This window comes from Fundulus heteroclitus, chromosome 14, assembly GCF_011125445.2.
Source record: "Fundulus heteroclitus isolate FHET01 chromosome 14, MU-UCD_Fhet_4.1, whole genome shotgun sequence".
Taxonomy (NCBI): Eukaryota; Metazoa; Chordata; class Actinopteri; order Cyprinodontiformes; family Fundulidae; genus Fundulus; species Fundulus heteroclitus.
Window position 1 is genome coordinate 27,206,765 of NC_046374.1, and position 21,383 is coordinate 27,228,147.

At 38.8% G+C, this 21,383-nt stretch overlaps 1 protein-coding gene across 4 annotated transcripts in view; it reads left to right on the forward strand.

The window, feature by feature from the left end:
• Positions 1 to 992: 992 nt before the first annotated feature.
• Positions 993 to 21,383, forward strand: part of LOC105935949 — a 44,711-nt gene continuing 24,320 nt past the window's right edge. For 2 of the 4 annotated variants that reach the window (XM_036146640.1, XM_036146637.1), the window contains exons 1-27: positions 993 to 1,121; positions 1,585 to 1,623; positions 3,360 to 3,488; positions 3,572 to 3,713; positions 4,683 to 4,853; positions 4,934 to 4,968; positions 5,431 to 5,595; positions 5,832 to 5,966; positions 6,435 to 6,473; positions 6,556 to 6,696; positions 7,049 to 7,134; positions 9,857 to 9,880; positions 10,849 to 11,192; positions 12,360 to 12,554; positions 12,649 to 12,683; positions 14,052 to 14,198; positions 14,305 to 14,430; positions 16,403 to 16,441; positions 16,599 to 16,724; positions 16,808 to 16,934; positions 18,386 to 18,556; positions 18,639 to 18,673; positions 18,796 to 18,960; positions 19,054 to 19,188; positions 19,662 to 19,679; positions 21,027 to 21,065; positions 21,150 to 21,290. In XM_036146640.1, coding sequence (XP_036002533.1) covers positions 1,005 to 1,121; positions 1,585 to 1,623; positions 3,360 to 3,488; positions 3,572 to 3,713; positions 4,683 to 4,853; positions 4,934 to 4,968; positions 5,431 to 5,595; positions 5,832 to 5,966; positions 6,435 to 6,473; positions 6,556 to 6,696; positions 7,049 to 7,134; positions 9,857 to 9,880; positions 10,849 to 11,192; positions 12,360 to 12,554; positions 12,649 to 12,683; positions 14,052 to 14,198; positions 14,305 to 14,430; positions 16,403 to 16,441; positions 16,599 to 16,724; positions 16,808 to 16,934; positions 18,386 to 18,556; positions 18,639 to 18,673; positions 18,796 to 18,960; positions 19,054 to 19,188; positions 19,662 to 19,679; positions 21,027 to 21,065; positions 21,150 to 21,290 — 3,066 coding nt within the window. In that variant the 5' untranslated portion in view covers positions 993 to 1,004. The remainder of the gene's footprint in view (positions 1,122 to 1,584; positions 1,624 to 3,359; positions 3,489 to 3,571; positions 3,714 to 4,682; positions 4,854 to 4,933; positions 4,969 to 5,430; positions 5,596 to 5,831; positions 5,967 to 6,434; positions 6,474 to 6,555; positions 6,697 to 7,048; positions 7,135 to 9,856; positions 9,881 to 10,848; positions 11,193 to 12,359; positions 12,555 to 12,648; positions 12,684 to 14,051; positions 14,199 to 14,304; positions 14,431 to 16,402; positions 16,442 to 16,598; positions 16,725 to 16,807; positions 16,935 to 18,385; positions 18,557 to 18,638; positions 18,674 to 18,795; positions 18,961 to 19,053; positions 19,189 to 19,661; positions 19,680 to 21,026; positions 21,066 to 21,149; positions 21,291 to 21,383) is intronic. The other 2 variants (XM_036146638.1, XM_036146639.1) reach the window with 2 other exon arrangements.

Here is a 21,383-nt window from a genome sequence, read left to right on the forward strand (position 1 = left end):
CCAAAACACCAATGATGAATGGATCGACTTGGGACCTAATTTGGTACACATGCAGACGGTAATGCACCTACGAGGCATCCTCTGTCTGACGGTAGCTGGTTCTAGTCGTTCTGTCAGAATCTGTAGCAGCTGCATGCACAGTTACTCCCTGTGTGACGCCTCCAGTTAGACTCTGGTGCAGTTTCTCGTTAATTAAAATCACCAGGGGGAACTAAATCAAGTCTAAATGAGAATATTCCTCCTTGGTGCTTAATGTTTATTTTTTTCTGTTGATGTACTTAAGTGTCGTTTCTATTTATTTTTTTTTTTTTTTAAGGTAAAACATTGCATTACTTCTCAGATTTGCATTAGTATTGAATTAAAGTACCTACATAAATCTGGGTTTCCTCTAGGATTTTTTTCCAAAGTATGTTTTTATTTATTTATTTATTTTTGGAAGGGGAGGTGATGTCATCATCTAATTTGCATATTTGTTCATACATTTATGACCCAGGCTGTAGGAGAGCTTTTGCCAAGACCAAAAAGTTTATATCAGCAGTGATTAAATGTGTTGTGTAATGACCTTTTTATAACATGATTTATGATTATAACATAATGAATTTTATTACAATGCCTGAATCCACCCTACATAAAATAAACCTGCTCCAAGGAGACAGCTATCAGAGGCACACAAAGTGATTGAAGCTGTATGCAAATCAAATTCAGGGAATTGTTTTAGTTCAACAGTTTTAGAGGCAAAAAAACTACTTTAAAAATTAAAATCTATATTAAAATTATATTTACTAAGCAGAGGCACACAAAGAGAACGAAGTGATTGAAGCTGTATGCAAATCAAATTCAGTGAATTGTTTTAGTTCAACAGTTTCAGTTCAAAGTTTGATCGACGTAAAACATTTAGGAGTTAAAATAAAGCAAAAACCGAAGAAATCTGTCAGGATTTTTTTATTTTTTTTTTAATAGAGTTGTGTTTTCTAACTTTCTTTCCTTTTCAGGCTTTTGTTCTTATGCCAAATCAGCGTTTATTGACGTCCCTCACTCAGGCGTCAGCGCAAGGTCATCTCACTTTCAAAGAGCATAAACTCAACTTGTACGTTGTGAAAAAAGACATGTCAATGATGCCGGTAAGTATGGAAAAAATACATGCCCTGGTTCCAGCTAGAAAATACAAATGTGTTACAATTATCTCACACTTGTCATTTAAAAAAACGTTATTAACATTAATAACGTTACACAGAAAAAAGGGAACTATAAAAATGTCAAATCGTCTTGAAATTATTGAAGTTGTCCTTGATTTGAGCAGGTAATTAAGATTATCTGCCAGTGGAATAAGATTTTTCCACTTAAAATTCCTCAACATCATTTTATTTCAAGTGCAGTATATCTAAATACCTTATTTTAGGGTTCAAAGAACTCCTTCCACTGGCAAATAATCCTATTTAGCTGGTCTATCAAGGACAAATACACCCATTTCAAGAAAATGTCACTTACGTTTAGTTCCCTTTTTGCAGTGTAATGTATTTAGGTCAGTGTTAACCAAAAATACAGTAAATTACTTACTTAATTTCTTTTCTCTTTGTCTTTCAGCTCGGGTTTTACAAATCTGTGATGAAGCAAACGCCTCATGTAAGTAACCCAAACATGGTTAGATGTTTGGGTTAGATCAGCTTTATGTCACTCTACTGTGTTGTCTAGTTTCAATGCAATATCCCGAAAAGTAAGGACACCCTTTTCCTCAACCTGGAAGCTGCAAAAACATTATACCTGCCCCAAAAACATGTAGGTGTTCACCTACTTTTAAAGATTTTATATTTAAGGTGGTGAAAAAACGATAGTAGGCAGAATGTCCCAACAGGTTAAGCCTGATATTAGGCGTTGATATTCTAAATACCACTAAAAGCTCAAAGTCATCTTGGACACCACTGGTCTCTGTTATCTTCATGCCGGAGGGGTAACAATCCTCCACAATAACAATCGGTGGCAATATATATTTATTTATATATATATTCATCAATTTATTTATCCCCTCCTTTTTATTTTCACTAAAATGTATTTTATAAACTTTCATTCCAAGCATTTCGTCCTAGTTGACCTGAAAGTGCAACCAAATCCAAGCTGTGAAACATGCTGGTAAAACAAGATGGCCGCCCTGCGGTTGTAAACAATGAAAATATAACTAAATTTTTGCTGCTAATGGTTTTTTTACACAATGAGCTAAGAACAGGCTTCACTTGTGCAACTTCAGACTAATAAAAAAGGTAAACTAATAAATTAAAGTGTCTTTTGGTAAAAAATAAATAAAAAAAAGTTCCCTTGTTACAATATTTTGACAATAAATTTTCCTAAACCTGCATTAAGCTTTGAATGATTTTCTCTTCATGGAATCCCAATGAGTGCATTGGCAAAATAAAATCCAGATTTTCCAAATATTAAACCTTAATAAACTGTAAATTCAAATGAATCAATTAAATCTAAATATCTCCGAGCCCAAGTCTGGACTCTGAGCTTTTTTCCAATTTTGAATTGTCTTCAAAATAAAATGGTGCTGGAAGTCAATTAATTCAGTGGAAACTCTTGGAGTCGAGTGTATTCAGAGGCTGATTATAAGTTGAAGTAGCCCCACCGCTTAATGGCTGATACTCAGTCAGCGCTCCACCTCTTCATTTATGTGGTTTTCTTGACCTTCTGGTATCGACTTTCAGACTCCATTAAAATATAAATGTATATAATCTAGATCAAGGATTACCAGAGTGGGTCATGACATGATTTGATGCTGATGTGTTAAAAAGATTACCTATTTCCTGTACATTTCTGTAAGAGCTCTTATAAAAATTACTTTATTCTCAAAACTTCAAAAGAAAGGGGTGGGGGGATCCCCCTTCTTCCACCAAAAAGAGGGGGGGTCACCAGTCTCTGGTGTTAATTTGGGGGTCACAGGGTAAAAGGTTTGTTCACCCCTGATGTAGATCTGGGTCTAGTTGTGTTCAAATATAAATATTTAATGTCTCGGCTCAGGCAACCTTCTCCATAGTATAAAACATATCTGGCTTCAAGGGGACCCTTTAATGCCAAGCTACTTTTATTTTAGCCCTTTTGTGCTCTTAAAAAGACCAGACTCCTTCCACAATGGGTTGTTTTACAGCCACCGAGACACCAATAAACTTTTCTGCATACAAAAAAGTCACATGTAAAATCACAGGAGGGAGAGAGGGTGTCCTTATTTTTTGGCTTTTTACCAAAGTTTTGTGTCATGTTAACTATTTTCAGTTAATTTAAATCTACTGGAGAATCAGGGCAATAAATGGAGAAATACCTGAATTAACGTGTATCTGTGGTTGATTTCGATGCTGTCGCTGAGACAGACCGGGACAGATGACGACGGCAGCAGCATAATCTACATCCAGAACATCCCACAAAGCGACGCCGCTACTCTGAGGAACGCCTTGACAAAGATCGGCTGTGTCAGAAACGTCCTGCCTCTGCTCAACAAGGTATTAAACAGACATCAACAAGTCCACATTCAGATCTGTGAAAAGAGCAATGAAGTTATCGCCCGTGTTTTGTTTTTTTTCAGGCTTTTGTTGAATTTGAGACGGATAACGACGCAGATCGCCTCGGCGTTTGGCACAGCCTCATGAGAGAGGGCTCCGTCTACACGGTCACCAGGCTGAGCGTCCCACGAAGCACCAGGACATCACAGCGTAAGGAAACGCAAAGTTAGGGCTTTAATATTTCTTCTGTTCGCATGTGTTTATTTGTTCTTATTCCTCAATGATTCAAGGAGACCCACGAGATCGGAAAAGCAATTATGACTGGAGAAAATATTAGGAAAATAGCTGCTTAATCTAATAAACTAGATATAAAAACCTGATCATGTAACTGAAAAATGTTTATTTAAAGAATCGTTTCATGTTATGTCAGGTTCTGAAAATCAAAGTCACTGATTTCGCCAAAACACTAAGGAGAAAGTTATTAATCAAAAACTGAAGCATAAAACACTTGGGGGCATTATAGTGTAACACCAAAGATGAAGGCGTCCCTGAACAAAGTAGGACATAGAGACAAACACAGATTCAAAAATCAAAACTGGACCAAAGTTCGTAAAACTGGATGAATCACGAGGAGAAAATCAAATTTCAGTAAAAACGTGAAACCATGTTGGCACAACTTAAACTTGCATGGAGGTGGAACCAGTTTCTTCATAATCTGTCTTTCTAATGTTGCTGCTGTGAATGCAAGGGGTTATGAGTGTAATTTAAAACATCTGTTATAAACAAACGGTCATAAAGCAAAGATAATCTGCCAAACTTCTCTGAGTTTGGGGAAAAAAAAGCCTCAAAGTACAATAAAGAAGGAGGCAATGTGGTATTTGGGGTTCAATATGCTTAATTCTGAGACCTTTCCAGCATTTCCTTTTTTTTTTTCAGTCAAGTTTTTAGTTTTTGTTTGAGCCCAAAACACCTGGATATAACACACAAACCGTATTTAGACTTAGACTTGGACAACTTTATTGTCATTTTGTATGTACAAAGTGCGTACAGAACGAAATTTCGTTTGCATACAGCTTGAAAAATCACAGTAAATTGCAGTAAGTTTCAGGATAAAGATGCAGCAGCGGTTTACTGTGACCTTTTATCCCTTCTATACGAATTACCCAAACCGTCTCCTTGTTTGTGTTTCTTCAGAGCCACAGCAGCCGCTGAGAGCTCTGCCAGACAGGAAGGAGATCCTTTCTGCGGCAGGAGCACCAGATGCACAATGCGACGTTCCTCAGGGCACCGCCGCGCCGTGTTGGGTCACCATGAAGACGGCGCCCTACGTTTTCCCAACCGCGTGTCCTTGGTTTAACGTCCCCAGTAAGAGAAGCGGAGATGCAGACATGTCAGGCTTTCTGTGGGTGACTCGAACTGATTGTGTTTTTTTGTTTTGTTTTTAGAGTTTGTGACTGTCCAGAGAGAAGAACACATCCTGGTGAGGGTCCCTTTCGCTGTAGAAGAAAAGAAAATGTTACAAAATGCAAAAATGGATCTAAAAACAAGTAAAATGTTCTAAGAGTTGGTGTATTTGTCCTTGATTTGAGACGGTTAATAAGATTATGTGCCAATGGAATGAGTATTTTGACTCCTAATATAAGATAATTAGACATCCTGCACTTGAAATAAGATGAAGATGAGTTGTTTTAAGTGCAAAAATCTTATTCCATTGGCAAATCATCTTATGTACCTGCTCAAATCAAGGACAAATACGCTAATTTTAAGAACATTTTACTTATTTAAAGTTCAGTTTTTGCAGTGTAGTCGGGTATTTAGGCAAATAAAAAAAGAAAGAAGAAGAAACAGGTTCATGCATATAAAAAAAAGCCAAATTAAGTGTTTTTATAAAACAAAGCAATCACTCAACTGTTCGGTTTTCTGTGAACTTTACGTCCTGAAGACGACTCCTCATTTGGGCTCCGAGTTCTCCACCGTCATGTTGACCGGTTTACCAGAAGCAACCTACAAACACGAGGACGTTGCAAGGCTGGTGTGCCGTTATTTCCCCAAACAGGACCTGCAGAGTCTCTACTACAACGTCGTGGTCCTACCTCTGCAGAGGCGGGTAAGGAGCTGTTCCTGTTGACCGATTCATGCACTTAAGAAGTCTAAAGAGGTTTGTTCACTTCTTTAGAAGTTAACAAAGTATCTGAAATAAACAAGTAAAATGGCTTATATGTGGTATTAACCTGCTTTGGCTGCTGTTAAGGGTATGAAGAGTTTCAGAAAGTAGTTTTTGCAGAAGACAATATTATTTTAAAATGAAAATGCATTTCTTTCTCCTGCCTTTTACCATTTTAGGCCTTCGTGTTTTTCTGCGACTGGGAGGCTTGCCGCAGTTTTGTCTCGGATTGCGTCAAAAAGCCCATTTCTGTCATGAACTGCACTCTCAGCGTCCACCTGGTGTTGGAGGACATGCATCCTGGAGCCAGTGAGGTAAGGATGGCATGGACGGCTGTATGAGCACTGCAAAAAGGGAACTCAAAGTAGGTAAAATCCTCTTGAAATGAGTGTAAGTAGGTAAAATCCTCTTGAAATGAGTGTATTTTTCATTGGTTTGAGCTGGTAAATCAGACTATTTGCCAATGGAATAAGATTTTTGCACTTAAAATGAGAACTATTAATCTCCATCATCTTATTTTAAGTGCAGGATGTCTAATTATCTTATTTTAGGGGTAGAAATTCTCATTCCATTGGCAAATAGTCTTATTTAGATGCTCAAATCAAGCAAAAATATACTAATTTTAAGAAAATGTTACTTAATTTCAGTTTCCTTTTTACAGTGAGGATCCCCTTTTGGTCGTCTTTTTTGAGCTTCTGAATACCAATTATTATATTTTATTTTACTTTTTAAGTTGGTTGGGTAACTTGGACTTTTCCCCCCATCTTTTTTTTTTTTTACAGGAAACGATGTACAGAGCTCTGATGAAATGGAGCAATGGTGTAAGTTGTTTTTTATATTTTTACGCACAAGTTGTTTAACAAATAAATGCGCTTTAACAAACTCCTGGTTTTGTGTCCTCAGTATGTTCCCGAGTTCTTCCTGCTGGGGAAGCACCTGCTGTGTGTGGAGATGTTTGAAACAAACGTGGAGCTCATCAAGAACGTCATGAAGAAAGTGGCCGCCATCTCCAGCTTCGTCACCTTCCTGCCCCTCGCCAACAGGGTACGTCAACACTTAACACCGGCTCTTTAAATCAGATATTTAAAACTTAACATCAAGTCAAAACCGTGTTTCATCGTTTCTCAAGCAAGATATTTGTTATTGTTGTGAGTTATCAGGAGCAAGGCCTAATGGGTAGATTTACGGCATTAAAAACATGCTGTTGATAGAAGTTGGATGATAAAATGTAAAAGGTTATTTTTTTTTTTTTAAATACAGCTGTACAGTTTATTGGGTGACGTGTTGATGGGGAAGACAAAACATAAGAAAACAAATAGTTAGGTTTCTAAGTAATAATTTCTTCCTTTTATTAACAAAAATCAAGATTTGAAATGTTTTTAATTTCTTCTCGCAGATTTGGATCGAGATGGTCTCACACAGCAGCGCTACGAAGGTGCTGCAGGAGATGTCGTCAAGGAGGGACTCTTCTACATACATTTGGTAGGTTGTCTGTAGGTTGAGGGCTTGGCATCAAAGCTTATGAGTAGATAAATTACCAACACAGTTTCTGGAGCTGACTGTTGTGGCCTAAGCAATAGGGTGTTTTCACTGACGTCACTGGCCAACTTCCGGTCCGCCATATTGGGTGGCACACTTCCTTATCTCTAGTTGTCTTACACGTATTATCGTATCGCGAATGGATAAGTACCCAGCACGCTAGAGCGACCAGATAAGGACGTATATCTGAGGAAATGTTCCGTGATCGACCATATGGACCCCTATGCCCTCCACGGTGCCTTGTTTAGCCGTAATCCAGATGCATTACCTGGTGTTCGGTGAAAACCCTCTGCACACTCTTGAGGAAATGAGAGCTTACAAGGGTCTAGAGGCTCACAACCAGTTCACATCTGGTTATGTACATCAAGGAAATCGCCATCATACGTGGACGGGTGAGTTTTAATAAGATGGTAAAAATGTAAACAATCCGACGCAAATGTGTCGCATGCTTCTGCGGTGGCTGGCGGCGGGCGGTGCGCGAAGGCGCTTGGCTGCAAGGCCGATCGACGCCGCTCGCGGCTTTAATTATTTAAGCAGAACAATGACCAGTGCAAAATTAAGTTGTATTTACCGTATTGGCGCCGGTAGGAGCTGCAGATCATAAAGCCAGCAAACAGTGGGAACACAGCAACTCGTTCAAAGGTAAGCTGCGCTCAGACGGGCTCTGGCCCATGCTAGTTTAGTAGCTGCTAACCGTCAGTGCTAACAACCACTCGCGCATGTAATGTACTTTTAACTTGCTGCTATGTGTTTCAAACGTTTGGAACACACTCTCATTGACATCGGGATACTGTGGAAAGTTATGTTCGGTCGACTTACAGCCGCGATCCAAGCGAGCCGACGATCTCTTTGTTATCTCTGTAACTCGTTCAAAGGTAAGCTGCGCTCAGACGGGTTAGCACATGCTAACCGTTAGCGCTAACAACCACTCGCGAATGTAATGTACTTTTAACTAGCTGCTATGTGTTTCAAACGTTTAGAACACACTCTCATTGACATCGGGATACTGTGGAAAGTTATGTTCGGTCGACTTACAGCCGCGATCCAAGCGAGCCGACGACTCTTTGTTATCACTAACAGTTGTTCTCCGTGGTTGCGCCTCCAGGCAGGAAAGCGGTGGAAAATTAATCTGTTTCTATGTTTTTCCCATGGCGATCATGTGTTGCGCTGTTACAGCCCACAATACAGCAACGGTTTACCATGGTTGAAATCAAGTTAAGGTGAAATTAATCAAATTAAAACACGGCTGAGAGAGGGAGTACAGTATGCGGTAGTAATAGGCAGTAGAGGCGGCGGAGGCAGTCAACATGACAGCCGCGGAAAGTAATAAGTCATAACGCCGAAGCCCTATTATTAATATATTCTTCTTATATGTTTTAAATACTTAACAGTTAATTACCTGTGACAAAGTGAGCACCGCAGACTCTGGCGTATTCCAGCTTAACACCGTCCAAATCGGACCTGGATATCCGTGTCAGCCATAGGTGACGGTGTTGTTCAGACAGCTGTTTTTTTTTCACACTGATTCACTATTACGGCTGGTAGGCGATAGAAAGAGCGTTGATCTCCACCTCCACGGGCCGTGCAACCAACCATTAAACACGTTTTCCCCATTATTCACTTCCAATACTGCCTAAGGCGTCATACAATGCAGGTCAACGGTGCGAAACGACTGCCACCCAATATGGCGGACGCGCTGAGTAGTCACGTGAGCGTGACGTCAGCTGAAAACCCTCTATTCCCAAAGTATGGTTTCAAAGTTGTATCCTATATTTCTTAGAGATAAAAATGTGTTTGTGTTGAGAAAAACATGTTGGACCAGGAGTTTTAGAATCAATAATCATTGCAATTCAGATAACAGAAATGGATTCACGTTATAGAAAGGTTTCAAAGTAGTGCATCACATTTTACACGCTGCATTAGACCTGTCAGGGTTGTTGGTGCTTAAACCCTGTCAACAACACAACATTGCTGTTTTCTATTAATTTTCTTTGAAGAATTAAGTCATAGTATTTGCTGCGGAGCTGCTAAACAAGGTCATGGACAGCTTACCATTCTCAGAAATCCACCATTTTTATTTGAGTGATTTTTGTAGTCCAAGCTGAAGGCTGCCAAACTACAAGACGATACGTCATCAGTTGTTCATCATAGTGTTCTCGAGAAGACTACAAAAATGGCCGAATGGGGTGGAGTGGAATTATCCGCTACCTCGAATGGGGCGTGGTTTAAAGTGCCTCCTTTAGATTTAAAGAGACGGTACCAAAACGAGTAGCTCTCAGACACTTCGGAACAGGGGCATAAAGGGGGATTGTGGGAGTAAATTAATGAAGAAAGCATCGCAGATTGACTTTATATGGACCACAACTCAATGATTTCAATGTGAAACAGAAGGATTGAGAAGCATGACGTGTCCCCTTAAAGGATCTTCTGGTAACATCCTGACACCAGATGACAAAGGGGACTAGGAAAGCCCAACTATATTTTGGCAGCTAAAGGGAGACCATCATGCTATTATAGAGGTGGTCATAATGTTATGCCTGATCAGTAGTTTTACTTTTATGCACAAAAAGAAGCTCTTTGCTAGAAATGTAAAATGATGTGTACAACAACCACTTTTCCTTTATTCGTGGTTCCTGACATTAAGCTATTTTTTTCCCCTTTACAGGAGCAAAGTTGGACGTATTGAGTGGTGAGTTTTGCATTTTTATTTGAATGTTTGTGAAGAATAGGAAGTTTGTAATGATGCTAGAAAAGTGTGACTCCAGTCCAGTTTTGTTTCCATTTTTTGTAGGAGGCTAATTCTTTATTTAATGATAATAACATTATAAATCTAAATTGGTTCAGCACTGGTGGTACATTTATTTCATCAGCATGTGCATCAATGATGGGAATGAAAGTCAATTGTTTTAAGTTTTCAGTCAGAAAGGACTCTTAATGTTTTATTTTTATTGTGGAACGGGATCTGCGCAGTGAAGGAGAGAAAGGATTTAGCACGGGTGGTGAGGACAGCACAGGGGATTGTGGGATGCCGTCAACAGTCTATGCTGCACGAGTCCAGAAAATGGCCAGGCGTGTTGTAACAGGTCCCACTCACCAGGGCAATGCACTGTTTGACCCACTTCCATCGGGGAAAAAAATTCAGAAACATTAAATCAAAAAATAACAGACTCAAAAACAGCTTCTTTCCCAAAGCTGGGAACCGATAAACCATCATTCCAGTTCATAATCTGCTACATGTCAGAAACACACTACTGGTTACACAGGTTTCTCATCATTTATACATCTCACTTAGGGACTATCAGTTCAGACATCCATGCAAATTATACAACTCGGCAACTAAATTTTTGCAGTATTGTAAACTGCTATCGGACTTTTGACTCGTAAAATTATGCCATTAGCTGCTAAGGACTATGTACGCTTAAGCCCCTCAGGGAGTGTTCTTGGGCAATGAAATCAACTTCTTGTAAAAAAAAAATCAAATAAATTGAAAGCTCATGTCGTCTTGTGTCTGCATGTTATGTGTAATCGTGAGTATACTGAGCTGGTGTATGTCTCATCAAAAATGTAATTATAATAACAGATAATGACAATTATGTGTGTAAAAATGGATCCATAGTTTAATTCAGCAACTGACTCCGTGTCCTCTCTGGTTTTTAGCGCAACTGATCTACATCAACGGCTGAAAGAGACCGGTCAGATCACGATAAACCTTGGAGCAAAGACACCAGGGGTGGTCGGCGCCGAGCCTCCATCTTTGAAAACAGAAGCGCACGTTCCCCTCTCCGAGGCTCGTGATGATGCTGCAGATGCTAGTTCTGCTGCTCCAGCAATCGTCACTGAATCTAGAATTACTGAATCTGAGTCAAAGCTGGGGGATGGAGTCGCTGAATCCGCAAATGAAGTCCAGGATCCCAAAGTCAAAGCGGCCACAATAACAGAAGAAAGTCAACCCTGCAGGACGACTTCAACCGTAGAAGGCAACGCTGTTAGCTGTGCCACAGGTGTGTGTGATTTTAAAACTAGAGGTTGTTGGTGTGGTTGCTGTTCTGTGTTGTCTTGGAGGAGCGTAATGAAGCAAGCAAAGGAAGACGGAAAAGATTTTATTTTTTTTTGTTGTGCAAAAATTAAACAAGACTATAAGTCACTCTGAAATATAAGTCACATCAGTCAAAAAATGTGTCATAAAGAGAAAAAAGGACTATAAATCGCATCTATGTAGTTTTTTTTCCCACACAATCCAAGACTAAGAACTGACATTCAATCTGGTAAGGCAACTTATTTAATTGCACAGCTGCATCCACAGTCATCTGAATAATATGAAACATACCTGGGAGAATGAATGGGGTAAATTAGCACAACAAGCCACCAACTCCAACCGGGAAAATTAACATAACGGTGCTACGTGCTAAGCTAACAGTATGGCACAGATGTTAGTGAGCAACATAAAGCTTAACTACATAAGCAAAGTTTTAAACTGCCCAGACAACAGAGCTGTAAGCTAGCGCTAGCTGTTATTAGCTTCACAGACAGGCCAATAACAACGTTCTGTCTCTTTTTTTTTACTCAAGCTGCGACACATGCGTCGCTGCATGAATGCAGACTGAAACAGTGAAACAACACATGTACATGTTCAGTCTTTGTTGTTTATATGTTAATGTTTTAAGACATTTTTAAGTGGTGCAAGAGTAGCATTTAGTTTTCACAAGCCTAGTGTGCCCTGTTGTGGCTGTAGACGGTAATGTTTACTACTTGGTTCATGTTAGTCAGTATTATTTACTGTTTAAAACTGATATATAAGTCGCACCTGACTATAATTGCAGGATCGGCCAAACTATGGAAAAAAAAGTGTGATTTATAATCTGAAAAATACGGTAATTAAGTAAATCTGAGTGGTCACAAAGACTAGAAAATAGCACTATTATGAATTCAGTATATTTACCACTTATAATAAATCTATTTTGGAAAGTCAGGAGTACATGAACGTGACAATAGAATCAAGAGATTGTTAAAGGAAAACTAGACTGTAGATGTCCTAGTTTTAATTGATCTTCTGTTTTTTAAGCTAGGTTGTTACTGCTTTTTAAAGATCTCTGTGCAAAATAATCAGTCAGTCATAATCGTCTGTTAACTTTTTTGGAAACCTGAGTTCTCAGTGTGCTTTCTTTTAGGTCAGGAAAAGAAGACCCAAAAAGATCCTGTTCCAAACTCTGTCAGCAGTGTTTCAGCCGCGCCCATTGAAGCGCTGCCATCTGCAAAAGTTCAGGCCACCACTAAGGAGGTGGTGAGAAAGCAGCCAGCTCTTTCAGATTACTGTCTTACTCCCGGAGAGCAGATGGAAACCCTGCTGTTCATCTATAAAATCCGTAAGAAAGCATTAGAGTCTGTTTAAAGTCCGAAATTTCAAATCTGTTGTATAATTCCTGATATATATTTTTTTTTTTTTACTGTTCTTCTCAGGTTGTCATGGACATGGCATCATCATGTCCCCAGAAGTAAGTTCTCAAACCACTTATATGTTTGGTTGTAAATTTTAATTTATCTGTGTATTTAAAGAAAAAGTGTCAACTCGGTTGACTGTGTCCCAGGACCGAGCGGTTGGAAATTTAAAAATCCAATCTTTGTTTTTGTCCAGAGAATGCAACATGACTAAAGGATGATTTATGCTTAAGGCATGTCCGTTCCATGCAGAAATGAGACGTGCGAACACAACGGCCGCAGCATTTATGCTCCTTACAACCTTTCCTTTGAAGTAGCAACTATTCTCCTAGACTCTAGAGGGCAGCGTTGTGTTCCTACACCAAGCGTACTACACCCCACTATACGTAGAAGTAGAAAACACTGGTGTGTTTAAAGCCTTTTACTGTCTTCCAAGAGTGAGGCAAGTTCTGTCCAGGTATTAACAATTTATAGTTCACTGTGATCTTTATTGGATGAATCATAAAGATGTCTGTATTTACGGACATCTGCTCGACCGCCATGTTTTTCCATGCGGGACCGTCCGCGTAGTCAGGAATGTTCCTAGCTGCGCGGAGCAGAAACCTTTGGCTGTGCAGACCTGGCGGATGCGTCAAGAATAAACCAGGCTTTAGCTCCACTAACTCAGCTTAACACCAACTCTCTTTAGTGTATACGCTGTTACAAAGTGAAGAAGAATCAACGTTAGCTATTTTCAGTATCGATGAGGTGTTCCAAAACAAGGTCAAGCACAGAGTCTAGGCTATTTTCTACATGTCGGGACCAAATCTGGTGCATTACTGAAGTCAGAGAAGCCTTTAGAGAAGAAAAACTCAAAATATACGGCTGGGATACTTAGCCTAGTATAAATAACCTGATATAGATTGTATTTGTCATTAAATCCTGTATTTCTTTAATAATGTTCGAACCATTTAACACAATAGTGAAGTTACTGTAACCTTTTTATTTATTTATTTTTTTCTCCTTACTGTTACTGTAACCTATGAAAAGCAGCACGTTGCCGCTAGCCTGGATAACCCAACAGTAGAAATGATTTTAAACAAGTTAAGGTTTTTAAAAAAGAACGAGTGCTCCCTGAATTTTTTGAAGGAGCTTGGTTCCTGAGTCTGTGTTGTGATTGTTTGGGAGGATTTAATGACTGTGATATTAACCTACATGGCTAGAATGTAAGAGAAAGGAAAAGGGTTATTCTATTGAACTTTTTATTGACCTTTTTTTTTTCTATCATTGATATACGTCTATCGCTCGATATCTATTGTTATTGAGTTATCATCCAGCCCAATGTTGGTGTTAGTTTTGGAAAGTTTTGTAGCATAATGCAGCCTCATGGGGTACCCCTACCTTTCCAGCCTGAGCTCATCTGAACTCCTCTCTTTCTTTACCAGTCACTGGAGTCGAGGCTTTTACTCCTTTTCAACCTGCCGAAGGATCAGGACGGCAGCTACACTGAGGATGACATCAGCAATCTGCTCCAGAAATTTGGATATCAACATGAGGATAAAAACATTTATGTGATTCCTCAGGCCTGCATGGTAGGCACTGACACATAAAACTTGCAAGGATGAATCAATAAGTTATTGAAGTCTTAAATCTACACCATCCATTGTTTTGTGTGTGTTTGTGGATTTTTTTTTTTAGGCTTTTGCTGTTATGCCAAGTTATCAGGAGGCACGGGAGGTTTTCATAGCTGCGAAACAGGACTTGACATTGAATGGATCTAGACTGTTTGTGAGGATTGTCAAGAGTAGGGGTGACATGACACCGGTAAGTAGGCTTAAAATATGACTGCTGGTCATCGTTTGTTTTCAGTCTGTGTTTAATGTCTAATCGAGCAATTTCTGGTAGATTTGAGTAGTTTTTGCACTGCTGAAACAGGTTTTGAGGGTTTCTTGTATTTAAATTCAATATTTATTTATTTCGAAACCTTAGAAGTTAAGTTTTTCTGTCATTTTAGTTTGTTTTTTTTCATCAAGGTTTAAAGTATAAACTCTAACAGTGCTATGTTTAAACTCCACTGGTATCTTGTGTGGATGTTACTAGAAAGTAGTGCAGCGTAATTCAATTTATTTTATTTAAATGGCACCAATTCGTAATAAGACGCTTCACTAAAGTCGATAATTAATTAGATTTTGATTGATTTGATTTATAAAGAGCTTTATAATGTCTAAATAACAAGGAAAAGATCCAAAACAATAAAATGATAATCCAAAAAGATGACAGAAAACAAAATGAGACAAAAAACACTGAGGATTACTAAAAGCCTATCTGAACAAATGCGTTTTTAACTTTCTTTTAAAGAATATCTAAACACCAGGTCAACTTTTTTCCCCAGATAAAATGTATAAATTCTTTTCCAATGATATTCCTAAAAATCAATTCATATAACCAGAGATCGATTTATTTGTTTCCTCTTCATCTTTGGTTTAATAAAGTACTTTTGAATTGAATATAAAGAGCAGCTGTAGATATGTCTGGTGTTTGTTTTCTACCCTGGATCTGTTTGGGTTTTCTGCCCCACAGCATGTTTGTGAAAGCTATTATATCAACATTCGGGGAGAGGCTTTGCTCCTTACAGCCGCCATTAACAATCATTAATTTATTAATTTGCAGTTAAATGTTATTTGATGCTAGTATCAATATGTTGAATAACTACATGAAATTCAGCTAAACACTAAAAAAAATGTTGTTAATACCAGCAATCCAATTTGAGATTGGATTGGATCGGATCGAATCAAAAAGAGTCCAAGTTAATTGATTCCAAATCTTGAGAATCCGAATCGATTCTTGAAATTTGAATCGATACCCAGCCCTTGTCCTGACCAGTCTTGGGCTTTGATTTAAGAACACCAAGTTCAGTTATAGACTGAAGATCTGGTTGAAGCTGATTTCAGAGGCGAGGTTTGAGGAACCAGGAGCAAACGTTGTCTCTTGAGTCCTCAAGGACCTATAGCAAATAGAAAAGCTCAATAACTCTGCTCATCTGTTGAGACGCTACTGCTTTATACATGTTCAATAATTAAATTCAATTAAATTTTATTTATATAGGGCAAATTTATGAAACATGTCATCCCAAGGCACTTTATAAAGTCAAAATCAATCATATTATACAGATTGGTCAAAAATGTCCTCTCTAAGGAAACCCAGTTGATTGCATCAAAGTCCCGACAAGCAGCATTTACTCCTGGAGAAGCGTAAAGCCACAGGGAGAGTCGTCTGCATTGTCCATGGCTTTGCAGCAATCCCTCATACTGAGCAAGCATGAAGCGACAGTGGGAAGAAAAACTCCCCATTAACGGGAAGGAAAAACCTCCACCAGAACCAAGCTCAGTATGAACAATCATCAGCCTGAACTGGCTGGGGATTAGAGAAGACAGAGCAGAGACAAAAAAGCACAGAAGCACACATTGATCTAGTAATCTGTTCTACATTAGATGCTAATAGCGGGTGATCTGTCTTCCCTGGATAATGTCACAGATAACAGAACGGCAGACCAGATGTACCTACTATGAAGAAAAACAAGAGAGAGAACAAAATCATTGTTACTGTGTATTTAGTAATAATACAAATACTTTGGTGTTATGTTTTCCTGTCATTTAGCTGCTTTACTGTCTGAATTTCCCAAGTGATTAACAAAATTAATTATGCTATTCTGTTATTTATATTAAAATGTTGATCATCAAGCTGCTGAGCTGATACACAGATTGTGCTGAAGTTGGAAACTTTGTTCTTGTTTCAGTTCAAATTCTATAAATGTCTGATGGAAACTGTCGATTTTGTAAGTAATCACACATTTTCCCTAAAATAATTTAACTTACAGTTTTAACATTAATGGTATTAACATTTATAATTTTTTTAATGTTCTCTTTTTTTTGTTGAAGATTTGAATAATGGGAGTGAAGCAGATTCAAGTGTCTTTGTTTGGTTTTGAGCAGGAAGTCGCTGACGATGGATCCAGCGTCGTCTACATCCACAACATCTCACCGAGCGAGGCCAGAGATCTCAGGGAAACTTTGAATAAAGTCGAGTCTGTTAAAAACTACCTTCCTCTCCTCAACAAGGTAGAGAAAAACGCTCCTGTAAGAGCACACATTGACACGAGTGGAAAACACCTGGGGTCTTAGCTCTGCACTTTCCGTTTCAGGTGTTTATCGAGTTTGAGTCTGCGCTTGATGCCGATCGGATCGGAGTTTGGTACAGCCTCCTGAAACGCTGCCCGCCACATTACATCTGGAGGACTAACCTCCCCATAACCACCGACACCGCATTACGTAAGGCTAATGTTTCAAAAAGTCACAGTTTCTAATTCAGGTATTTTTCGAACTATAAGTAGCACCAGATTATAAATCACATTTATTTAGAAATTTATTTAACTCAATCCAAGACTAAGCACTGACATTTAATCTGGTAAGGCAATTTATTAAATTACACGGCTGCATCCACAATCATCTGAATAATATGGAACATACCTGGGAGATTAAATGGGGTAAATTAGCACAACAAGCCAGAAACACCAACCCGGAAAATTCTCGTCAGAGCATTTCGTTCTAATTACACTGAAATTAGACCGTGAGCGTAGCGGTGCTACAAGCTAAGCTAACAGTACGACACAGATGTTTCAGAGCAACATAAAGCTCACATGCTTTATGCTAGATGTAAGCTAGAACTACCTGTTATTAGCTTAATGGACGGCTCAGTTACAGGGTTCTTCGCTGTCTGGGTCCTTCAGGCTGCACCATGCAACGCTCTGCTGCGTGAATGCAGATTGAAACAGAAAAAACATATGTACACATGTTCAGTCTTTGTTGTCTATAAGTTAATGTTTCAGTAAATTTTATAGTGGTACAAGAGCAGCATATATTTTTCATAAGCCTAGAGAGCCCTGTTGTGGCTTTAGATGGTAATGTTTACTTTTTGGTGCATGTTGGTCAAAATGAATTACCATTTAAAAATTATATACAAGTCACAGGATCGGCCAATCTATGAAATAAAGTGTGATTTATAGTCTGAAAAATACAGTGTATACATTTGAAGAAAATTGTTACAATAACTTGCTGTTTTATGGCATTTTTATTCAGATTCGGAAGAGATCTGTAACACACAAATAAAAACACAAACACTGTTTCTGTTAGAATAATAATAAGGCCCACATTTATTGTTCCCCACAGAATACAGCAACACAAAACAGCAAGCACTTCGCACACGCAAAGTAGCAAGCACTTAAAAGCAACATGCTTTCAGACAGGCGTGATGTTTCATCTCTTACCATGGTACAGGACTGGGAAGTCGGTCAGTCCGGTTAGAGCACAATCCACGCAGCCGGGCATCCACACGAACCCACGGCAGACTTCACCGGAGTGAGGGCCGGAGTGTGTGAAGCACAATACAATTTTAGTTTCACATGAAATCAGTCTTTCCCACAACACATTGTCATAAATTCCCACCACAAGTTAAAACAAGTTATAACAAAATAACACATGTTGTTCTTAGTTTTATGTGAGAAACAAAATAACAGGCAAAACTCAGAGCACGAGCATATATGTTGGTCTTAGTTTATGTGAACTCAAAATCAAGTACCAGTTCTTCCCATAATATAAGTGAAACAAGTTATATAAGTGACAAAAACAAGCTAAACAAGTTATATAACTGACCAGTTTTTTCTAAATTACATTGTCAAAGAGCAACAATAATTCTTTAATATATCACTTGCTTTTCTACACAGCACCACGACTGGCAGCTAAGGCTTTGCCCGATGCTAAAGATATTGTCGCTGGGCCGGTCGTCCCAGTGAAACAATTAGGAGTTCCACAGGGAAGCAAGGCGCCCTTTTTCATCAACCTGACGAATGAGCCCTTCCTCTTCCCAACGGTGTCCCCTTGGTTCATTGTTCCAAGTAAGAGACAAATTTGGAAGCCAAACTACATTAAAAAAATGAAGCAGGAAACTTTATCTGACTCTTTATGCTCATCTCCTAGGATTTTGCACAGTCCTAACAGAGGAGGACTTGGTGGTACGTGCAGTTCCGTGTTTTTTTTTTTTTTTTTTAAAGGGTTTAGATTTTGTATAAATGTGATTTTTAGTGTAAAATTGTCCCAGGCATCTTGTAAAAGAAACCTACATATCGTCACGTAGGAATCCGCCTCTGTGGCCTCCAAGTTCTCCACTGTTATGTTGACGGGTTTACCCGAAGGAAACTACAAACACGAGGAAGTTGCCCAGCTGGTGTGGAAATATTTTCCCAAGCAGAATCTTTGGGTTTCGTTCTACAACATTGTGGTTCTACCACTGCAAAAAAGGGTAAAGATCTCATAGTGCACAGACTGAAGATGTTCTCAGTTATTCCTGTTTTACTGCACCATGACTGTTTTTAATATTTCTTTTCAATCGTAGGCTTTTGTGTATTTCAATGACTGGCAGTCTTGCCGCGAGTTTGCCGAGGACTACCTCAAAAATCAAGTCTCCTTGAAGGGCCACGTGCTGAATGTCCACCTGATCTTAGAGGAAATGCATCCTAAATTCAGAGAGGTATGGTGGTCGGAGGGGTGGGAGACCTGGTTATATGGGTTTGCAGAGTAGCAAAGATCTTGAGGTGCAGGATATAGAAGATCAAAGACAAAAAAAAAACACAAGAAATAATAACATTTTAAGTATCACACACCTCCTGAGACACAAGAACCCACCTTCAGGGACCTTACAGTCGCTGGTACTGAGTCTGGAAATTCAGTGGTTGGCCCCTCATCACCGACAACACATAGAGAGCACATATAGGTGTCTTTAGTCAGACTTTACACAGTTACTGATGCTTGGATCCAGGTACTTACAGACTCACTTCTTTACAGAAAACCCCTTTTATTATGTTTAGCTGTCACTTTATACATGTCATATTAAATAATACTGTATATTCTTCTGTGATTGTATCAAGGTATTGCTTGTTTGTACCTGTAATACTTTATCGGCTGGTTTTTCTGTTCTTTTTATATCTCTCTTTGCGGGTGTAGAAGCAGACTCCGAAGATGGTAAATTGCTCTCTCTTAAATTTCCTCTTTCTCTTTCACTTTTTCCTTTTTTTTTCTCTTCTACCTTCTTGTTTGTGTCATTTTAACTTTAAATATTCACCGCATAACTTGTAATAAATCTTGTTGCATATATATAAATCAAGTGGAGCACTAGGGCGAAAGCGGTGAGGCTCCACTTGTGAAAGTAAAATCAGTTGGGCTTTTTGGGATTAATACAACAATTTTTATCGCTTGACAGGACATTATTAAAAGAAGAAAAAAAAGAAAAAAATATTTTCTACAGTGTCCTCAGTCTTTCAGGGTTTAGAAAAAAACTCTGTCTTATGGTCGCTATTACCATATTGCGATACACCAAATTAGCATGGATTTGTTGTTAGCATAATATGCGCCGACATTCAGGACAGATCTGTTGACTATTTTATTTGTACAACTATACAAGCTTTTACCGCTCAGCGTTTGTCCAAATCTAAAATGGCTGCACTGCATTTGCCGTCATTGGCGATCAGCCCTATTTAAAGTTAATTGTTTTAGTTGTCTGTGGTTCTCATGAAGAGCTTTTCTAGCCATACTGACACCACAAAGCTCTTTACAATATAGCTGCATTTACCCAATCTCACTAACACGCACACAGTTTTACAGCTTAAATTAGGTTTAAGTACCTTTTTAAATGCTATAAAATAAGGACAAATAAATGTTGCTGGTTATTTTTCTTGTTCTAACTCTTGCTCGCTACCTAAAGCAGTCAGCTAGCCACCATCAGCTACCCAAAAAAACACAGAGCCAGCTACTAAAAAGATTATAAAGGGTAATCAAAAAATCTATTTTTGGGCCACAAGAACCTATTTTAGAAGTCCCCAACACCCCACCCCCCCCCCCCCCCCCCCAAAAAAAAAAAATCTTGTAGTGTAAGTTGGTGTTTTCTGCTTTCCAAAAAGAAAACAATTTCTCTGTTTAAATTTCTGAATTAACTCTGCAGAAATTTCCCAGTAATAAACAAAAACATTTAATTTCATGCAAAATCCTCATGCTATAGAGCAGGGGTCACTAATCTTTTTGAAACCGAGAGTTACTTCATTGGTACAGAGTCATACGAAGAGCTACCAATACTGACTGTTTTTCATGCTTTGTAGTATATATTGTCAATATCAATATGGTTCGTGGGCCCCAATTGTGGTCCTCGGGGGGGCTACTTGGTGCCCACGGGCCCCATGTTGGTGACCCCTGGTGTAGAGGATGCATTAGCTTCCCATACATTAAACATTTTGGGAAGTTTACTTGGAGAAATGTGGATCATGTGTTTATATTATGAATGTAACCTTTTTTTAATGTTGTTTTTTCTTTTTGCAGGAGCTCATGTACCAAACTCTAATGAAGTGGAGCAATGCTGTAAGTTATAGTTCACCCAAGGATAAATCATGTTACTAGGCCTTATTTTCGTTATTTAGAATTCTCTAATCAAATTGTCTTTAGCATGTTCCAGAGCTGGAGTCTCTGCAGGACCGGCTGCTCTGTGTGGAGCTCTTGGAGACATCTTTGCCTCTCATCATAGCGATCCTAACATCTGTGACGAGCGTCTCTCCTATCGTCAGCTTCCTGCCACTAGCCAACAGGGTAGGACAGTAAAAAACATGGCGTGGTCCATAAATCATGGCGTGCATCTTCTGAGCAGTTCAGATTTATTTTCAGTATTAAAAAAACTATTCA